The 20,001-nt window shown below is 38.9% G+C and overlaps 1 protein-coding gene across 1 annotated transcript in view; it reads right to left on the reverse strand.

The window, feature by feature from the left end:
• The window catches only part of LOC124069991 (sphingosine kinase 1-like), a 41,068-nt gene extending 28,745 nt beyond the window's left edge, over positions 1 to 12,323 (reverse strand). Inside the window, exon 1 of the mRNA XM_046409570.1 lies at positions 11,768 to 12,323. Coding sequence (XP_046265526.1) covers positions 11,768 to 12,182 — 415 coding nt within the window. The 5' untranslated portion in view covers positions 12,183 to 12,323. The remainder of the gene's footprint in view (positions 1 to 11,767) is intronic.
• Between the last annotated feature and the right edge of the window lie 7,678 nt (positions 12,324 to 20,001).

The following is a 20,001-nucleotide window of genomic DNA, read 5'->3' on the forward strand; positions in this document are numbered from 1 at the left end:
CAGGCAAGATGCGAGATGACCACTGGAAAAGATTTATTAGGCTAAATTGACTCATATCTCACTCAGGAATTATTGGTTTCACCTGTGCCTGAATGACAATAGCGATACATGACATAAACAGTGTTTTGTTTTTTTTTTTTGACAGACTTTCCTCTCTTTCACCTTAAATGTATCCATAATAATGATGAATGCAGAAGTTGTTTGCGGCCCTTTTGTTTCAGACCTACAAATTTTCAACTAAACGGTGAATCAGAAAACAAATAAAATATAAAACTTTGTGATGATATACAAGAGCTGAATCTGTCATCCGTCTTTACTTAAACAGGACCAATATACAGAATTTTACCACTAGGTGTTGCACTTGACTCAGCATTCGCTTCAGTTGAGCCCTTAAATAAGAGTGTTGCAGCATTAGTATCCATCAAACAACTGAGGCACATTGTGTTTTTATTTCTCACAGCAACCAATATTTGATATTTCCTCTGTGCACGGAAACAACAAATAAAAGACTTGGGATGTGCCCACTGGTCACTGCCTCATCATCACTGCTTGATGATTCGCACTGACTCATTGCGATGACCTGTGCATAGTCAGTCAGTCATCATGTCTCAGTCAACGTGTCTCATTCAACTTCCTTCAAATTGGCTGCCTGTCAACACTGAAGCATGACGAAGCATCAACCGTCTGTAGTAAAGAAATAAAGTAGCCAGCTTTATAAAAAAGTGTCACTCTTTCATCACACTTAGCTGAACCCACACCATTTAGCTGGCATAAATTTGCAGCATATTTGAAAGGGGAAGGAGAAACATCAGAACGTGTTTTGCTTTGTGTTTGAAACACACTTCATTTGTAGGAAAAGATTCTGAGTTCACATTCACAAACCGCTCAGACAATAATTACAAGCAGCCAAGTCAGAACTAAAATTACTACCTTGCACTCACACATGCCAGATTTAAAGGAATTCCTACAAGGTGTTTTTGAGATATCGTGTTCACAAGAATCAGATGGATAGACAGAGAACCTGAAAGCATAATGCCTCCAATGACAGCTATTGCCGACACAGAGGTATTAAAAAAACACACAATCCTACAATATCTCTCAATGAATGAACAAACGTACCACACTGTGTTTTGGACAACTAGAAGAGTTATGTATCACTGTTTTTGTTGAATGTTGTTTTTTATTTTTTCCTTACATGAAAATGTAGCAGACACAATGTGGATTCCCATTAGTGGTTTCATGGTATTCCACTGATGTACAGGTGTCACTATCGTAAAAAGTAATGCAGCAATTTGCCTGCAAAGGTAGTGAAGAAGAGTAAATATGAATGTAAAAAATACAGGACCAACATTTGCTCTGCTTCAGGAAAAAAATATATTCAACACGTTTTTTTAAACCTCACGGATATGCACAGGTTTTCTTGAGTGAAAAATGTAAAGAGAAACTTATTAACACACAGCACCTTCAACAAACCACTCCAACTAATACAGCAAACATATCTAATCTATATTATTTCAGTGTTTGCTTTGCACAATCGTGGAACAGTGCCAAAGCACTCCCAGGCTGAAATACTGAGAGTATTTCTGATCCTCCCATTCTGCCGACATTAAACTTGCACTGAAACTACAGGTACACGCAGCTTAACTGATCAGTAAGTGCTGACAGGACAGTTTACAGCTCTGATAGCAGCCTCAACTTCTCTGCTGGAATCACTGACTTTGAGAGAAAATAATAGCTCAAATACTAAAAATCGCCCCCCACGTAGATTTTTAAGGTCTGTTTGATGAGCTCCATATTCATTTAATGATTTTGATGAAATCTGATGTCCAGTGAGTCACATTTATTTATTTATTTATTTATTTAGGTATTTACTATTTTGACTGAGATGTTAAGTTCATCAGTTGTCCAGTTTCTAAGAAAGTCTAAGATTGTTCGGGTGGGGGAGCGATATCAGTCGATTGATGGGCCATCAGCTTTTTCCTGCACCAAACTATTGTTATTATACTGGCCAATGAAAAGCTATTATCAGTCCACCTCTAACTGAAACATAAATAACAGCCAATAACAATGAATTAAACTGCCGAGCACCATACAGCTACAGTAGAAAAATTGTGTCTCAAATTACACTTTCTACACAGCAATATTAAATCATCATTTGGACAACACTTTGCACTCTTCTGCACAATACAGATGCAGGCAGGAAAACTGCACGAAGGGAACACAAACAAACATGGAGGGAAGCAGTAGAAGAACCAACCAGCCAAGACAAAACAAGGAGCTCGTACATAAGAGTTGCTATTTCTGCGACAAGGACGTAGTTTGGGTATGAGAAGGCTCAATATAAATCAACTCAAATGAGAAAGTAACTTTAATTCTAGTGTGAATAGTATTTTTCTTTTCTGTACTGTGTACAGCTGCAGGTATTTGTTTCCTGTGTATTTATTCTTTTGAATGCTCATCCTTCCCTTATTCTTGCATGCTTTGCACCCTCTGTATCCTGTTTGCTGCTGTAACACTGTAATTTCCCAGTAATGGGACTAATAAAGGATTATCTTATCTTATCTTATATTGGTTATGTAATTCAAAATCTAATATGAGTAGGCCTTTGCATGTGGTGATCTTAAATGGGTGAGTTTTGTCTTTTATTATCCTTGCGGCTCAGCACAGACACCTCAGAGATAACACAGATGCTCGGCAGATGGGTACCAATGACATTCTGGGCAGTTTAATCATCCGCTGCAGAGCCTTCTTGTTCTGGGCTGTGCACAAACGCTGCCAATTTGTAATGTTTCCAGTCAGGATCCTGCCTATTGCTCCTCTGTAAAAGTTAACATGAACTCCTGAATACAGTGTCCTGTGGATTCACCTTTTTTTTTTCAAAATTTTAACTAATATTAGTTGAAACTATAAATGGATATTAATGGCAGGACCCCCATCCACTGCCACCTACTGTACCCACCCATACAAGTTTGTGTCCTGCTGCTCTTACATTTCTGTTTCCTGCTCAGCGGTGGTGATGATGTGGGCTCTAAGCCTTGACAAACACCCATTAGGGGGGAATCCAGTTTAAAGAATTAAAGGATTAATGTGTATTTGACCTGGAATTTATACTCTGCCTGTCCCCTGCAATATGACAGATAGGTCCAATTGCAGTCTACTTAATGTTAGCTTTGTGCTGGGCCATCTGAGGGTAAAAGCCAGATACAGTCTCACTATGGTCCTTTGCAGTCTGATGTATATACAAGAGACAAAACAAAAAGAAACATATGATCACTAAAACAATACATCTCAGCCACAAATTGGTGGTTAAAGCTGAGAAATAAGCTCCGAGGGACATGATAAATGTGTAAACAAGCAAACTATAATCATGATGTTTGTTTAACTATTGAGTGACACAACTGTTCCGCTGTTGGAAGATGATTTTATGTAACTCTCAACTATGCATCTAAGTCCAGACTACTGGGGAAAAACATCCTTTTTGCAGATATACGTTTGTCATCTGACAGCAGTGCTGTAGTTGACTACATACCAGTTGTAACCTCATGCTAGCAATTTAGAGATACAGCACAATGTCTGGGATGTATCCATTATGATTACAGGCTCAGTTCTTATACTTAAATGTCACATCACTCATGGTAGCATGCTTTATTTGGAGCTTCAAGGTTTGGATTCGGATTCGAACTGCAAGTCAGTGTGGACCGGACCATATGACACCACACTGTAAAGGGTATTTTCTTGCTGCTGAGTGTTGCTTGTGTGATTAAATCTATTTTAACTGAATATTAATAATTCAAAAATAACAAAAATCCTGCATAATGAGATCTTTTACTTTTGATAATCTCTTGATAATACTTTGGTACTTTTACTTCAGTAAGATTTTGACTACAGGATGACCTTTGTTCTGTATTTTTACACTGTTTCATTGCTTACTAGAGTGAAATATCTGAATTCATCCTCCACTCTTGTAAAAAAACAGTTCTATATCCAGTGATGTGCAGTAACAGAAAGTGAAATATTACTGCACAAAGACACAATCAGTGATCATTGGTACCATTTAGTTTAAAAAGTTCATTCAAATACAATTGAGAATTTCGTTTGATTTTTTGCGTATTATTCTGATTATTACAGAAATATAATATCATGTTTTACTGATGTGTTTTAACAGATCCGAGAATCCAATACATCAGGAAAAGTTAAAACCTGCGTTAAGCTGTTGCTCAGTTTGAGAGTGGTTTAATTTTCCAGCCCTGTTCTCTGGTGTTTGATGAAGGGACTACAGCTGAATCACAGGCTGCACCTTTAAAGAGTCCTAATCTTCCTCAATGCACCGAACTGCAGTAGCATTTAGGCACAATGAGGTGATAACTCTTGTCCATAATGCTGTCTATAAATCAAAGAATGGAAGCTGCTTGAGCACACAGCAGATTTTTGCTGAGCCAGAACCATAAAGGGTGTGGAAGGAGGAGAAGGAGGAGGAGGAGGCAGTGGTTAGCTCACTGTAGATCTATATAAGGGAGGGCAGAGAGTTTATGACACTGAGGTTTTTATTAAAATCATCTTGCACCCTCTGTCAACTACTAGTCCTTGTGTGTCATTTGCACTGTTATAATAAAGAGATGCATGTGTTGCGAGACAGAGAGGAGGTTCGAGGGAGCAGAGGGAGGATGTAACCACCGCCTGTCTCTCTGAGCGTCCCAGTGCGAGTATTTTGGGCTGCAGGGTCACATTAGGGAGGGGAGGTTAGGCTGCTGCAGAAAAACAAACTTTCCAAAAGTCATTCTGTTGTATTACCACTAATTTAATGTTTAGTTTACTTTCTTTGAATTGGAACCAGAACTTAAAATTTTAATTAACATCAGCTAGGCAAGATGTTCAACTGTTCCCTCACTTAAAGCCACTATTAGTCCATTTTGAGTAAAAACATACAGAGACAAGAGCAAAACATGAGATTACAGCAAACTGTTAGGAAAAACATCTAAATGTATATAAAATGTGCTGTAGGGAGGAAGTGGATTCCCACCATAAAAAAAAACCACAACCACATGTTCTTTTACCAGGCAAAGGCAGACTTTCTCTGAGGTGAACCAGCTGCTCTGCAGGCCGAATGGTCAATTAGTGGTTGTTGTTGTCGGTGTATCACAGAATGACTTGAGAGACTGTTTCTGAGAATAGTTAAACTGAATGCCTTTAATGCTTGGTGGCATAATGTAAAGAAAGTCAACCTCCAGAGTGAGATGTTGATATTTTGCAGCAACAAAAAGAGTCCGGTTTGATGGGGTTTAGGCTGGAGTTTATTTTTCTAAACTTCATGGTGTACTCCATCATTTAGATTAGCTCATGCTGGGAGAAAATAGGCCGGATACTGTTATTACAAGACACAGAGCTGCTGTGAGCCCCCTGTGAGAGGCTGAATCAGAGGTTTCAACCAAGTTCCATCACAGCATACAGTATATCTCCTAAGGAAGAGTCCTCAGATAGAGGACTACACACACACACACACACACACACACACACACACACACACACCTCTAATATCCCAGGAACAACACACATAAGATTGTGTTTTTTATTACAACTTGATAATACAGTACAATAATCAATCCATCCACTAATCATAACTTGAGGGACTAGTGTGAATAGTCCTTTTCTTTTCTGTACTGTGTACAGCTGCAGGTATTTGTTTCCTGTGTATTTATTCTTTTTGAATGCTCATCCTTCCCTTATTCTTGCATGCTTTGCACCTTCTATATCCTGTTTGCTGCTGTAACACTGTAATTTCCCAGTTATGGGACTAATAAAGGATTATCTTATCTTATCTTATCTTATCTTAATGGAGCTGAACAATGTGCCATAAAAATTATATTGTAAGTATTTTGACAGACATCGAGATATGAGTCATGCTTGTAAAGGGAACCATAATTTCTGCATTTCATTTTCAGTAAAAAAAGAAAGAGAGAGAGAGAGAGAGAAATGATGATGATGTGATGTTTGCTGCGGTCTGTACCATGCAAGCATGTTCTCTTATGTCTGGAGAAAGTTATTTGTATGCTATGGCATCTCTGTAACACCTCAGTGCTTTGTTTATAATGGTATGTTGCCACATTTTACCTAATTTTACCCTAAAAAAATTGCCCTTGGCCATATTGCAATTTCAATTATATTTCGATTAATTGTTCAGCACTACTTGATAACATCAAATATTTTTCCCCTTCACTGCTGTAGCAGCAAGAATGAAATGTGTGGTTTCAGTTTTAAAAGATTCAGGAAGTTTCAACAGAATGGTTAATCATAAGGGTGTGACTTTATCAGCTTTATCATCACATTCGAAAATAGATTGAATGCACACCAAGTTTCTTCATTGCCTTCAGTTATGTCACTGTCATGACCAGCAGCTTGTGTTTGGTCCTCAGTCATCAGGCAACTCATGCTCAACCCCTTCACGCACCCAGAAGGACATAATACCTTAAGCACTGAAACCCTGAAATATGTAACATGTCCCCATTTACATAAATACCCAAATAAAATCCAAAAATCAACTTAGAGTGATTCAGTGTTTTGTTTTCAGTGTTTGTAACAAACTACAGTGGTTGACATTGAGTCAGTCATGAAGCTCAAACAGAAGCTCAAACCTGCTGCACTCTATAAACTATTCAACAAATCATCAGAAAAAAATACAAAATGTCCATTAAAATTTCCTATATACCAATGTGACATCTTCAAATATCTTGTTTTGTCTGACCAACAGTATAAAATACAAAGATATTCAGTTTGCTGTAATTTCAAAGGGACAGTTCACCCCAAAATCTAAAATGTATATTTTTCCTCTAACCTGTAGTGCTATTAATTCATGGAAATGGTGTGAGTTGCTGAGTTTTGCAGATACTGCTAGAGATACCACTGTAGAGTTGTCCGCAATGTCTCTTTCCAGGTCATTCAAGATAACCATAGATAATAATCTCAAACATATTTTCTTTATTTCTTTATTCTTAAAGTATGTTAAATCTCACTGCAGTGTATACATGTTAAACAGGAAGAAAACTGAAAATAAAACCATAAAATCATTAACTTATGGGCAGGCTCCATTTTTAGGTTAAAAAATGTATCAGATGATTTGACATAAACCTCTTCCTTTTGCTTGTATGCGTGGAAAAGTGTGTAACACAGCAAACAAACCATTGTCCTAGCTTCAACTCTGTGTCGGCCAGATGTAATGTATTAGTAATAGCACTGACTGGCTGAGAGAGGCCTGGATTTTGATGCTAAAAGGAGTAACGCTGGTCCCCCTGAGAATGTCGAATAAGGTGCTTCTCATCTGACTTTCCATCACTGATGTTTGCATGGGTTCACACTTCTTCCACACTAATGGCCTTATTACAGTCCTCTAGCCAAAACATTATCCCTGTGATGATTAAGTCCCTCTTACACTTAAGGGGACACATTTTCCTTAATCTTCAAACCTAATCTCACTGTTCACTGTTCTGTATCAATTATAAAATAATTTCACCTGAACATTTAAATACATGCTGCTATCAATGCTCATCGAAATGCAACTGAAGTTCCTCTGCATGTGACTGTAGTGTGGTAATATACATGATCTGGTAATATTACAAAATGTGAAAACTGTGTTTTTTGACCCAGATATAATCAAAAATGCTGGACCACAGCAAGCCTGTATGCTGGGTGACTGAATTTTGTGACTGATCACCAATTCTAGATAACCACAATGGATTCATTCACATTAACCTCATTTTTAATGTGTTGTAATTCACTGCCATTGGACAAGTGCTCAAGTCAGATGACAACCCAGAGTGACTGATGTAATCAAGTATCTACCCCTGTCTGCTGCCATCACCTAATTCCTGATCACGATAATGCTGTCCACAGCTGAACTTAATCCATTTATCGACAACTCAGGATCAATACTATTTAGGAAATACTTGGCAATGCATCTGAACTGTCAGTTGTAATTGTCCTCTTCTGGTACAAGCTGAGCCAACAGCTTGCTGAATGGGACATGAAGTATACTGCTCAGTGAGAGCTAATAACTAGTCTGTAATCCAGTGTACCAAAATCATTACAGCAAGACAAAGAAAACAAGTAAATCATTTTCATATTGATTAATCAGCCAGCTCTGAATACAAATTGAGAACATTTCCGCTAAAAAAAATTGCTGTTGAATTGCTTGCACTAGCATTACCAGCCTGTTGACTCGTCAGACAACTTCCTCACTAATTGTCTCAAACATGAAAAACTGCACTGCAAAGAAAAAAAATAATTAATTAATTAAAAATTGGCCAAAGGTGGCCCAGCTGTGGCCCAGGGCCAACTGAAATATTTTTGTTTCTCTTTTTAATAGCTGAATCATTATCATGCAAACCAGTATTGATGACATGAAGATGAAAGTGGGCTCAGTGCCTTTGCAGTATCTCTTTTAGGAGCAGAGAAGAAATCCTGGGCAACCTGAGCAGGCGCAAACATACCCAACATTATATATTCAAGATGACCAAATACTGGTGTTAAAATGAAAAAAAAAAACAAACAAACAAACAAATCTTTATCAAGGACATATATGGCATATAGGATGCCTCAATCCAGCACTGTTTCTCTCTCAGGCAGTATTAAGAACCATTACATGTTCAGCAGGCCTCTACCTGCTAGAGGTACATGAATCTGGACAAAATACATGCTTTCTGTATAATTACACAAGTACACCGGAAGTCAAGCCGATAACCTCTCCACCAGTATTGATGGAGAGGTCAGACAGGCAGTACTGACTTCATTTAGACTAATGGTTTGGATGCAGAGCTCCTGACCATGATTTAGTATGTTTCACAAGGTCGCATAATGAGTAACTTACTGTCGACAGCTCTGACGATAGCAAATTGTGTCGTCACATTCCAGAGATACCAGTCTGAATGAGGCTTGAAATTAACGCTACTGACAATGAAAATGATCAGATACCTGACAGGCAGGCCACAAGTAGAAATATATTTTGTCGGCACTTCTGGTTCTGTTCGTATCTTTCACCATCTTTGTTCAGTCACACGTAACAACAAAACATTTGTCAATAACTTCTGTACTGCTCTCCTCAGAGGAAAACAAAATTATTTTCAGTAGTGTGTTTAATTTCTTTATGGATTTCGGGGTCAAGAAAACAACAAGTTGTTGGTGTTTTCATATGAAATCACCATGAATGTACACTTTACATTTGCCCTTAATTAAAAATATTGCTTGACAATACAAGTCAGCTGGAAACATTAATAGGCCCACAACAGTTTCAGTTTTTCGGCTCACTGAGCTAACGCTAAGCTGCTAGCTAGCTAGAGCTTATAAAATCAGCTACTGACAGTCAGCAGTTTTAGCTGACAAGATAGTGGATCGTCAACTAGAAATAAGATGTATGCTTTTGTTAACTTCTGTGGGAAGGAGGCATTGTTTGAAATTACAATGAATCTGGAAGAGTAAATCCTCCGCTGCGTATGTGCGTGTAAGAACAGAAAGCTTAACAGTCATAGCAACAGTAACTAAGGGGGAAGGGCTTAGCAAAGGTTGGCTGTTTCAGCTCTACTTCACAAAAGTACCACTTTGCATCTCAGTTTCTTACAAGCAGGAAAAAATATTATGTCTGCAAAAATGTCTCTGCAAAAAAAAAAACTGCATTTTGAAGTGTGGATAAACTGAGCGAAGCCTTAGAGACATTTGTGAGTGGTTTCCTGGCCCATGATAGGAAACTTGTTAGGCCGCTGTCTCAGGTTAAGCTCCAGGCATCTGAATCACAACATGTGTCACAGCAAATAATGCCATTGCTAAAAGTCTGGTCCTTTCTCTTCTGACAATGACAGGCAGCATAGCATTGCAGCATATTTTGTCTCGTTAAAAATACATCCGTGCAGTTGGGGAAAAGCTATCTGGGTCACAGAGTGCCAGTGATATCCTGGCTGTGCAGAGGAAAAAAGTTTATGTGAGGCAAAATTTTTAAAAATCCTTTTTGTTCTTTTCTTAAATGATCCGGGGCATCTTGGCAGTGAGGGGGACAAATAATGAGATATGTTATCTTTAAAAATGTCCAAATTATAAAAAGTTTCCCACTGAAGTAATTACATATTTTGGGATTACACAACACAATAGTAATACTGCCTCATGTTTCTCAGGTTTCTTTTATGTTAAACTGGTTTGTTTGCAGACTAAAGGTACTGGAATGTGACTCTCCAGACCACACCAGTCCTATTGTTTTATTCATATTAGGATTAGGTCAAAGGTAATGTATCCTGTGACATATAAGAGATAAGTATCTAGTTCACAGGATATACATGATATGTACTCAGTAGCAGTAATAGTACCCCATGTTTTTCCGCTGTCTTTCATATTACAGTGGTTTGTTGAATTCTGGACTTACTGAAATGTGACTCTGCACCAGACCACTCCTGCTGTTTTATTCATTTAAGGCACAGATTAAAGAAAAAGGTTAAAGATAACAAAACAACAGCCTTTGGTGAAGAAACCTAGGAAATTACATCTATTAGATAACTAAATAGCCGTAGGGCAAAATCAACTCGAGATATGAGAACGGACCAGAAAAGAGTTTGTTGGTTAAAGGAGATTGAACCTGATAAAAATGGCTGACTAACTGCTGGTGACACTGTCTTTATCAACAATGATTGCAACAGTCCAGTGCAACTTAACAGCATTTCTATCAGTCCTATTCTTATGGGCATGTTGTAACCACATTTAAAGAAGAGTGCATATAATACAGTGTAGTGTAGTAGAAGGCAAGTATAGGCACACAGCTAATATGGCTGCAGTATTAGTACAGTCTCTTTCCAAAATGCAGTTAGTTACTCAGTTTCTTAGACATACTGGAAAAGCCACGGGACGTATCCTCACTACAGGTCATGGAGGTCATTCCTCTAAAGTGACTTATGAAACAGCAGAGGAGGAACGCTCAACACCTGACTTTTCACTTAATTTTCAGATAATCTCCTTGATGACTGCTTAATCATTTAACTCTTCTTTTTTTTGTCCAAGCAAAATACAAAGGATTGTCAGGTCCCTGCTAGACCAAACATGTATTTGTTTAATCTAGACAATGATCAGCAGATTAATCATGAATGAAAAGAATTACTGGTTACAACAGAGCTTATCAGATTTGTGAATTTACTGTAAAGTCGGACTAAACATCCCTTCAACCTGCTATGTCAAACAGAAGGCTGGATAACCAAATGGACGAAGCAGCTGCACTCCAGGCCAGATGTGCTTGTTATGACACTATATAACAAACACATCTGGACACCGGACACTGGATGATGGAGGCTTTAAGACAACATCTGCACACCTGAGCTTGAGGCCCCATGCCGTAAAGGCCCTAAATTAAGATCTAGCCTTGCCTTTAGTATTTTATTGTATTGTGCTTTCATGGTGCATGATTATAACCAAGTATACTAATTATTATTTAATACAACGCAAAGAGAGTGGGAAAATCTCGTGGGTCAACATGGTATCATTTAAACCCGTTTTAATGACCTGAACTGTTTTTGTCTTTTTTACAGTTTCACTTTATGAACTGATGTGTGGATATCTAACCTAAAGTTGTGACAGCGGACACCTATTTTTCCCTCTGGACAGACTGTTTTATCATCATACAGTATGTAATTATATGTAACTCTAGTTTGGACTCTTCATACGCTCACTGAACAGCCGTGTGTCCGCTGAACACTGAGGACAAACAGCAGCCTAAACTTCCCCGTCTTATCACCAACCCGTCACTCACCGTCTCTCAGGTGCTGATGCCGGGCAGAGCGCTCTCGGACAGCTCGAGCCCACTTCTCGGCTTCCTCCAGGTTAGCACGCGGGTCCGGGAGCCCGGCGAGTCGAAAGCACTGCTCCACTCTCTGCCGCGACACCCCGGAACTCATCCAGCGCCGTTTGAGCGGGTAGAAGTAGGTTGCCAAGTACGCTGCCGGGTCCGCGTTGTCATCTCCCCGGTAAGCGCGGCAACCGACGCAGTCCTTCAGGCTGAGCACCACCTTGTTCCGTGTTGAGGTGAGCTTCTGGACGATCAAGTCCCTGTCGGTCAAGCTCACGGCATACCTGACCTTTCGGTTACCAGTCACCGTGAATTCCCCGTAAAGCGTAACCGGGTTGATGTCGGAGCCGCGGTCCGGCTCAGCTGTCCAATGATTCATCCTGGGCGGACGGATGAAACCGGTCCGGGATAGAGCAGCAGCCGCGCTCTCACATCGCTCCCCACCCGGATGGTGTGAGACAAGTGGATACTGAAGCACTGCACAGACAGCCCGCTGCTCGGACCGCTGTCAAGAGATACAGAACCACACATGCCATATCCGGCTGCATTTCAAAATAAGAGCTAACTTTATGTCTTCGCTTCACACAGAGGTCGTCCGTAGCAGAAACTGTGGTTAGCTCAGTTTTTGTAGGATTTTTTGAGAGGTTTAGCAACCTAGACGCAGTTTATATTCTGCAATGAAACACGTACGCATGGTGAGTGACTCCAGACTTTCTATACAAACATTAAATAATATATAATCAAGTATAACATATAATATCTAATTAGATATGATGTGCTACTGAAATTTAGGGGCGCATGTTTCCCACCAACAATTAAATTAGCACAAACGTGATGCACAGTAAGACCAGAGTTTTCAGGGCTCTTAGAGTTCTTGGGCCCCCGGTGAGGTTGACCAAGTCTGGTTAGTAGCCCTGAGTGTAGTGGACACCAAAGTGGGTACTTGCAAAGTACTGAGCACACTGTGAAGGTCATGTTTTGCCTTATTTAGGAATTTTAAAATTGATTTCATTTTGGCAAGTGTATTATAGTCTTTCTATATATATATATATATATATATAGTGTGTGAGTGTATGTGTTTGTATCCCATATTACATCACTCTGTGATGTAGGGGACAGCAGGTGAATATTTATAATTTCCAAAGTGAGACAGCCAGCAGTACAGCAGACTTCAAGACCATAAGCTATTCTGTTCAAAACACATGATAATGAGGACCTTAAAACACATATTTTTTTTAAATATCACAGCAAGTCCTTTCACTTCAAAAATAAATTCATAACAAGGACTTTTTACCTCACTCCAAATATCCACAATCTCACAATAATGGTCATAAGCTCACAGTCCACTGACGACCTGTTTATGCTCTTATTTTTAAGGTAAGAACCATCCAATTTGCTGTGTGTGTCTCGTGTTAGCTTGACTCATCTCTGCTAGGCTTTTTACAGGTAATTGCGTTTCCTTCGTTCTGTCCGTCGAAAACAGGCGCTATGCTGCCCTCTAGTGGTAGATGACAGAAAAAGATTTCGACTAGTTACTACAATAACATAACTATTAAGAAGGTACTATAAATTATTATTTATACGTGAATGAAGAAAAACACTCCTTAATGAAGTGAGATGTGGGGTTGCAGGGCTTTACTGTTCTCTTCAGATGACCCAGTAAGCCATGACCATGAGCCTGCATAAGAAGAAGAATCAACTTTATTAGCAGTATATATATTTTTACATACACATACTGAATTTGACTTCTGCATTTAACCCATCCTTATTTGAACACACATGCAACACCCGGCAAATTACATGCAGTGAAACACACACAGGAGCAGTGGGCAGCATCAAGCTGCCCGGGGAACATATTGGGGGGTTAAGTGCCTTGATCAAGGGCACATCAGCCGGCTAATGAAGGGGGAGGGGGTATTTTTTCGCATTAATCACTCCACCACACCCAAATTTTTCCTGCCTGTCCGGTGGGGGAATTGAACCAGTGACCCTCCGATCACAAGCCGCTTCTCCAACCTCTAGGCCCCTTGGTGCATTTATACAACACATTTATGTTGGCTTCCTCAAATAAAATATTTCCTGGCAATATACTTTATTATAATTACTGTAAATACAAAGAAAAAAGTCATTGTTAAGTGTATGATAAATAGAAATAAATGTACACTACATAAATGTATCTAATTATTACTATGACTTTTGTAGTTAATATTACATTTAATATTTGTTGAGGCAACAGATATCAGCAAAAAAATATCTAACATTGTGCAACTCTACATGATTTAACACTTAAACAGCTTTTCACACTGCACTAAGAATATGCCGTCTCAGTCTGGGAAAGTCATTGTTTTCTTTTATTGAAATTGGCCTTTCCTTTTAAATTATTTCAGAAAATATTTGTTTGAAATTTATAGCAACATTATGCAAGAATTGGTATTTTTATGGCATTTTTAGCAACTTGGCACCACATACAATTTTAGAATTGCAATTCATAATCCAACAGCAAGAAAGCCAGCTTGGCATCTCTCTTGCAGTGGTTTATTTCACAGAGCTCTAAACATGCGGGTGTGCTTATACTCATAGAATCTCGAGTTACAGTACGTAACTAACGTTTGCGGCAGTTAGCTTATTTTAGCATCAAGTAAAGTTATTTATCAATATGGAAACTCAGACAGACAGAGCAGACGTCAACATTATCAAAGTACGTATCAGAGGGAAAACAGAAAACATTGTTTCCATAAAATATGAAGCAGTTTGGTGGTGATTAAGTGTTATGTACTTCGTATGGGAGTATCTTACAAGAACAGGTGTTCAGGGCACAGAGTGGGAGTAGAGGCACCACTCCCCCCATTACAAGTCTGAGCAGAATAAAAATAAACATGAAACTATTTTGAAGTTGGGAAATTCTCTACTTTACGGTCAAATAATTTCATAATGTTGCTTTTATATATATTCGTACAGTAAGAAAGGGCAAAGTCTGTATTAAAAATAAACACAACCCATCTTGTAGCTGCATTGTCTTTCAGTTTCCATACCTTTCAATAATTAATTTTTCCCTTCATGAGTGTAGCTTTCTGTATTTAATTAGGTTTTACTTTAAGGTCTAGTTGGCAAAAATCAAGGAGGTGGATATCTAAAACATGCTTTTCATTGTCATGGGGTTCTTGAATACATCAGTTAAAATTTGTACGCACATGCTCACAGAAGAACGACTACAAATGGAAAAAAAATCACTGATTAATTTGTCAAAGGATAATTAACAGAGATTTATGGAATAATTATGTCTCAAATGATTTACTCTCACAGTTAGAATTAATGGTAACTGTGAGGTGGCTAGTGAACAGATAAAGAAGAATAATTGTTCTTGCAGCACAGAGAGAAATGTCAACTCCACAGAGCAAACATATTTTAATTAACCCCAAATTATCAGCAATGGCAACAATAGACTGTGTTTTCCATGCAACACTGTAATGTAGTCTGAATAGGCATATTTAATGCATTCCATCATCACAAGTATGAAAAAAAGCAACTCTTTTAACTTAAATAAGAAAACCTTCTTCAGACTTTGCAGTGTTTGTTTTTATCAGTAAGTTTCCTTCATCAGATCTTGTCAGCAAAAATGATGTCATGTCATGTAATCGAGGAAGATTTAAATATTCTACATAAAAGAGCACTTACTTCAGTCATCCAATAGATGGCAATGCTGGCTTCAGGGAAAAAAAATAAACCTTGATGATCACCATGCACAATGCATGTGGTTTGAAATTCGAGAAATCAAACCTGCCCTTCAACAAAAATAAAAAAAAAACAAAAAACAAGTAGCAATAAACTAAACTAAAGACTGATCTGTGCTGCTGTTATAAATATAAAAGTGGAAAGTAATTCAGTACAATTAAGGCCCTTTACTTCATTTATTTTGTGAGACATGATGACCTCATCACATTTCAGTAGGAAACATTGCATTTAACCCCAACATGTGATCCCTCACACTCTGAAGCATGTGTGCCCATACCAAGCACTTTGATAATGTACAACTTTATGTTTTTTTCAGTTTGAATTTGATATTTGATTGAAAACAAAACATCATGAAATCAAAGGGACTTTTACATGATTTTTAATAAAGAATATACAACATAAAAGCAAGAAACATGAATGAAATATTATGTCCACCCTCACCCCTCTAAAGTGATCATTAAGGATTAATGTTGGGATTTTAGATAATCATTAAGAAGCTACCAGATCTTATTAAACAGTAAAAGTCTTATGAAAACCCTCAATCTTTCAAGAAGCATACTATTGATCAACTCATTAAGCTGAAATATGACTGTAGGGATCTCATAAGAATACACTAGTTTTGGCTTTTAATGTGTATTAATTTTATAGTATTTTTTATTATTGGAATCTTTCTTTAAGTAAAGGTTTTGATTACTTTTTCAGCACTGGTATGATGTGCACCGCAAACCTTCATATTTCATCATCAGTGCCACTCTAAAATCCATTACAGGCAACATAATTTATCTTCATCAGTCCGACAGTGATGTATCTGGGAAGTATGTTGCTTTGAGACAATAATAAAGAAGTTGTCTGACTTCTCCTTGGTCAGACCAAAGTCATTCTTGTTTTGCTCCAGGCGCTGGCACATGATCCACAGAGAGGAGAAGGGGAGTGGGAGGAGAAGGAGGAGGAGGTAAGCATATGCAGATGGGAATTAGTGGTCCCAGTAAACACCTGGAGCCAGAGGGGAAACGAGATATTATTCACATGCAAGTCTTGTGCCTCAGAATACACTGCTGCTAAAACACACTACTTTTCATCTTAATACCGGAAGATAGGTAGGCATCACCTTAATCCCTGCCTTGGCTGTGATTGCAGCTTTTCCCCAAAGCCATTCAGGCTTTACTTTGAACATGAACATATTATGTAATTTGCTGCAACGGGAGAAAATGCCTCTGAAAAATGTGCATGTTTCTTCAGCGTGAGATCATTATACACACTATGGGATTCACAACAAAAGAGCCCTTTCATTTCAAACTGCAGGGTAGATGCTGATTTCCTAAAAGCTATTGATTGAAGATGGCACAGCTGAGGAGAGGGAGAGGAGCCATGAATGGAGACAGTGGATTCTCACTTCCACCGCTCTCCAGCTGTGATCTCTATTGCTGCCTGGCCTTGAAGAGGGGAAGAGGGCCGTCCCTGCATATGGTGTTTTTCATGGGATTTAAGAAACAGGGCTGTCATTCCCCTATGTGTTTGAGCGTATAGTCTTGAGAGGTTTCATCTCCAAAAGGGTGATGAAAACAACTGTGTTTTCGCCGCATACTTTCTGCACACATGCCCCTGTTTGCACTAATTGCCATCACTGGCATTCCTCACCATCTGGTTTCATCTCCTGAACATTAAACCATTGACACAATCTTAATAACCGTTAAGCAGCCATTATCTGTTGTTAGGGGCAATGCAGTGCAGATGTCAACTCAGTGCATATCAATAGGGTCAATACATTAACCTAATTATTTCTTATATAACCTACAGCTCACTGAGTCTGAATGTGCCCTATCACTAGCCCATACCCTTCACATACTCCCCCCGACACACAGACACACTGACAGATAACTGAGTGGGAGGCAGCAATGTCATATACCTACATTTAGTTAGCATTGGCATCCAACATGACAGATTCCTCGTCTGGGTCACTTAGCACTGATGGCTTGCAGAAAAGGAAAAAGGGTTCGCCTGTCTGCCTGGCTCTCCCTCACTTGCCCCTTAATTCTGCTCTGTTTCTTCAGATGCCCACCCCCTTTGTCAAGGCGCTGCCATAATTATATAAGAGTTATGCAAACCTGTCTCTTGCTGGCAAATAATGAAACCTTTTGAGCTCTGAAATGATGAAGTATAATGGTGATAACCCTGTAAGATATACAGCCACATATTTCATCATTTAAAACTAATTAAGTTTTTGCTGCCAGGATGCTATGTGGAGAATGATCATTTTGTGTATAACGTCATGCAAAATCATTCTCGTTACTCTGTAGATTAGCTACTATGAGAACTGAAAATGTAAATTTACAAACAGGCTATCATTTGTTTTACATATGGCAACAGAGGAGAAAATATCATTTATAAAGAATTTTACATTTTTCATCGCAAAACCCCATCTCTAATCTCTTACACTCCACTGAACTGCCGGGTGTTTTTGTCATTTGAAGCTCATGCCGTGCAGCTAAACTTGGTTTATACACAGAGGACACTGTTTCGCATGCTTTGAGAAAATCGAAGACACCAGACAGAGTCAGTATATCAAGCTAAACTGTAAGAACATTTCTTTCATTGCAAACATCATAGAGTTTCAGCAAAGATTCAATTCAGATTCAATTCAGCACCAAATCACAACAAAGGTCGTCCTGTGACACTTTCTAGTGAGATCAGGTCTAGACCAAACTCATTAATTTGATTTTTGGATCGATCCAACAAAACCCCCATGATTTGGAATAAGGTGATACAGAATATATGAGATACTGTCAGGCAGTGTTGAGATGATTTGTTCCAACTCAAAGCCACTTAAGAGGATATAAGATAGGACAAAACTGGCTCTTAGGGCTTTAAAATACATTGGATTTTCTCTGGATTATAATGCTTGTATAACGTTTTGACCATCAGACTTGACTTTTTTTTTTCATATTGCTTTTTTTGGTCAACCAACAGTCCAGAAACAAAAGTTATTCAATTTATTTTTATTTTACTTAAATTAATTTATTGGTGAAAAAATGTTGCTAATTAATTTTATGTCAATCACCTAATCCATTAATTGTTTCATCTATCACTTTAACATGTCAATTTTATTTTAGGTTTCAGTGTATTTATCCTTTGTGCCAACCTTCCTTCTCAGAAGGTCATCGGACCTGCAACAAAACCACCAGGAAAGTCCAGCATACTGAGAACACCCACACAACAGAAGCAGCTTGCAGGGCCCACCAGGACATCTTTAATTCAACTCAGCTGCCACACAGCTGCCATGGGGCATCCAAAGGGCTGAGTCACTCACTGAACTGAAGATATGCCAAAAAGAACAGACAGGGGGAAAGCCCAGGCCTCTCTCTCTGTCTCTGCAGCGGGGGAATCACTCCTCATTATATGTGGACGTGGTTTATTGGGTCACTTCTATTCTCGCGGCCTGGTTGTTGGAGCATGGTTGTGGGGGATTTGAGCAGCAGCATCTGGACTGGCATGATGGTATGAGCACTGATATGTGTCACAGGAGGTGATATGCAGTCTTGGAAAATGACTGAACCAACTTGCCTGACTCGATTAGAGAGAGTCCATGTAACTCTTGAAATGCAGCGTTGTTTTAGAAATGCACTGAGTATCGTGGCCATTGGGCATCACTGGCATGCGCGCTCACTGAGATGCAGTCATGTGTGCTTCAGATGGAGTAATCACTTGGCAGACATGTGTGCTTTTGGATTAAATCAAAGGTCTGAACATTTTTGACCTGGATCCAATGTCCACATGTTTGACATGACACTACAGAGTATTCATTTTTGGTGGTTTTAGAATAAGATCTTCGACAATGGCATTTGGGTGTCTCGCTAAAGTATCAAGATTTACAGTACATGTGTCTGTTGAGTCTTTCCCTTATCAAAATATTTAATAGGGTGTATGTATGGCAGTCTTTGCTGTGGTTCTCGATCATCTCTCACATCACAGTCAGCCACAGGGTCAGCTCTCCTGATGCTTAAACATGACCTTTTTGAAGCAGCTCCTCTGTATATCGCTGCTCATTTCCTGAAGTGGCACCCTGATGCGCTGAGAGAAGAGAACAAACATATCATGCCGGTACAGGGGACAGCTTCCTGTTCTCACAAGCTCTCCAACCCACTCAAGCCCCATGACAAAACCACAATCTGTAAAGCACTGTGTGTGTGCGTGTGTGTGTGTGTGTTATTGTTGCTGGTGCATACTAATTGCATATGAGTGGTATCTTACCAGACTTCTGCCCTCGCTGCAGGAAGCTGCTCACTCTTCTCATTACTGTGTGGATTGCCACAGAAACCAAGGGCATAACCATGGGGTGGAGGGTCCAAATAAGGGCTCTCTCTCAGAAGTGCGTTTTCCACAGTTCTATGATATTATACTTAGTGGACCGGTCATATATGACAAATTCCTCTTCTTCTTCTTCTTCTTATTATTATTATTATATATAT

Source organism: Scatophagus argus, chromosome 2 (assembly GCF_020382885.2).
Source record: "Scatophagus argus isolate fScaArg1 chromosome 2, fScaArg1.pri, whole genome shotgun sequence".
NCBI lineage: Eukaryota > Metazoa > Chordata > Actinopteri > Scatophagidae > Scatophagus > Scatophagus argus.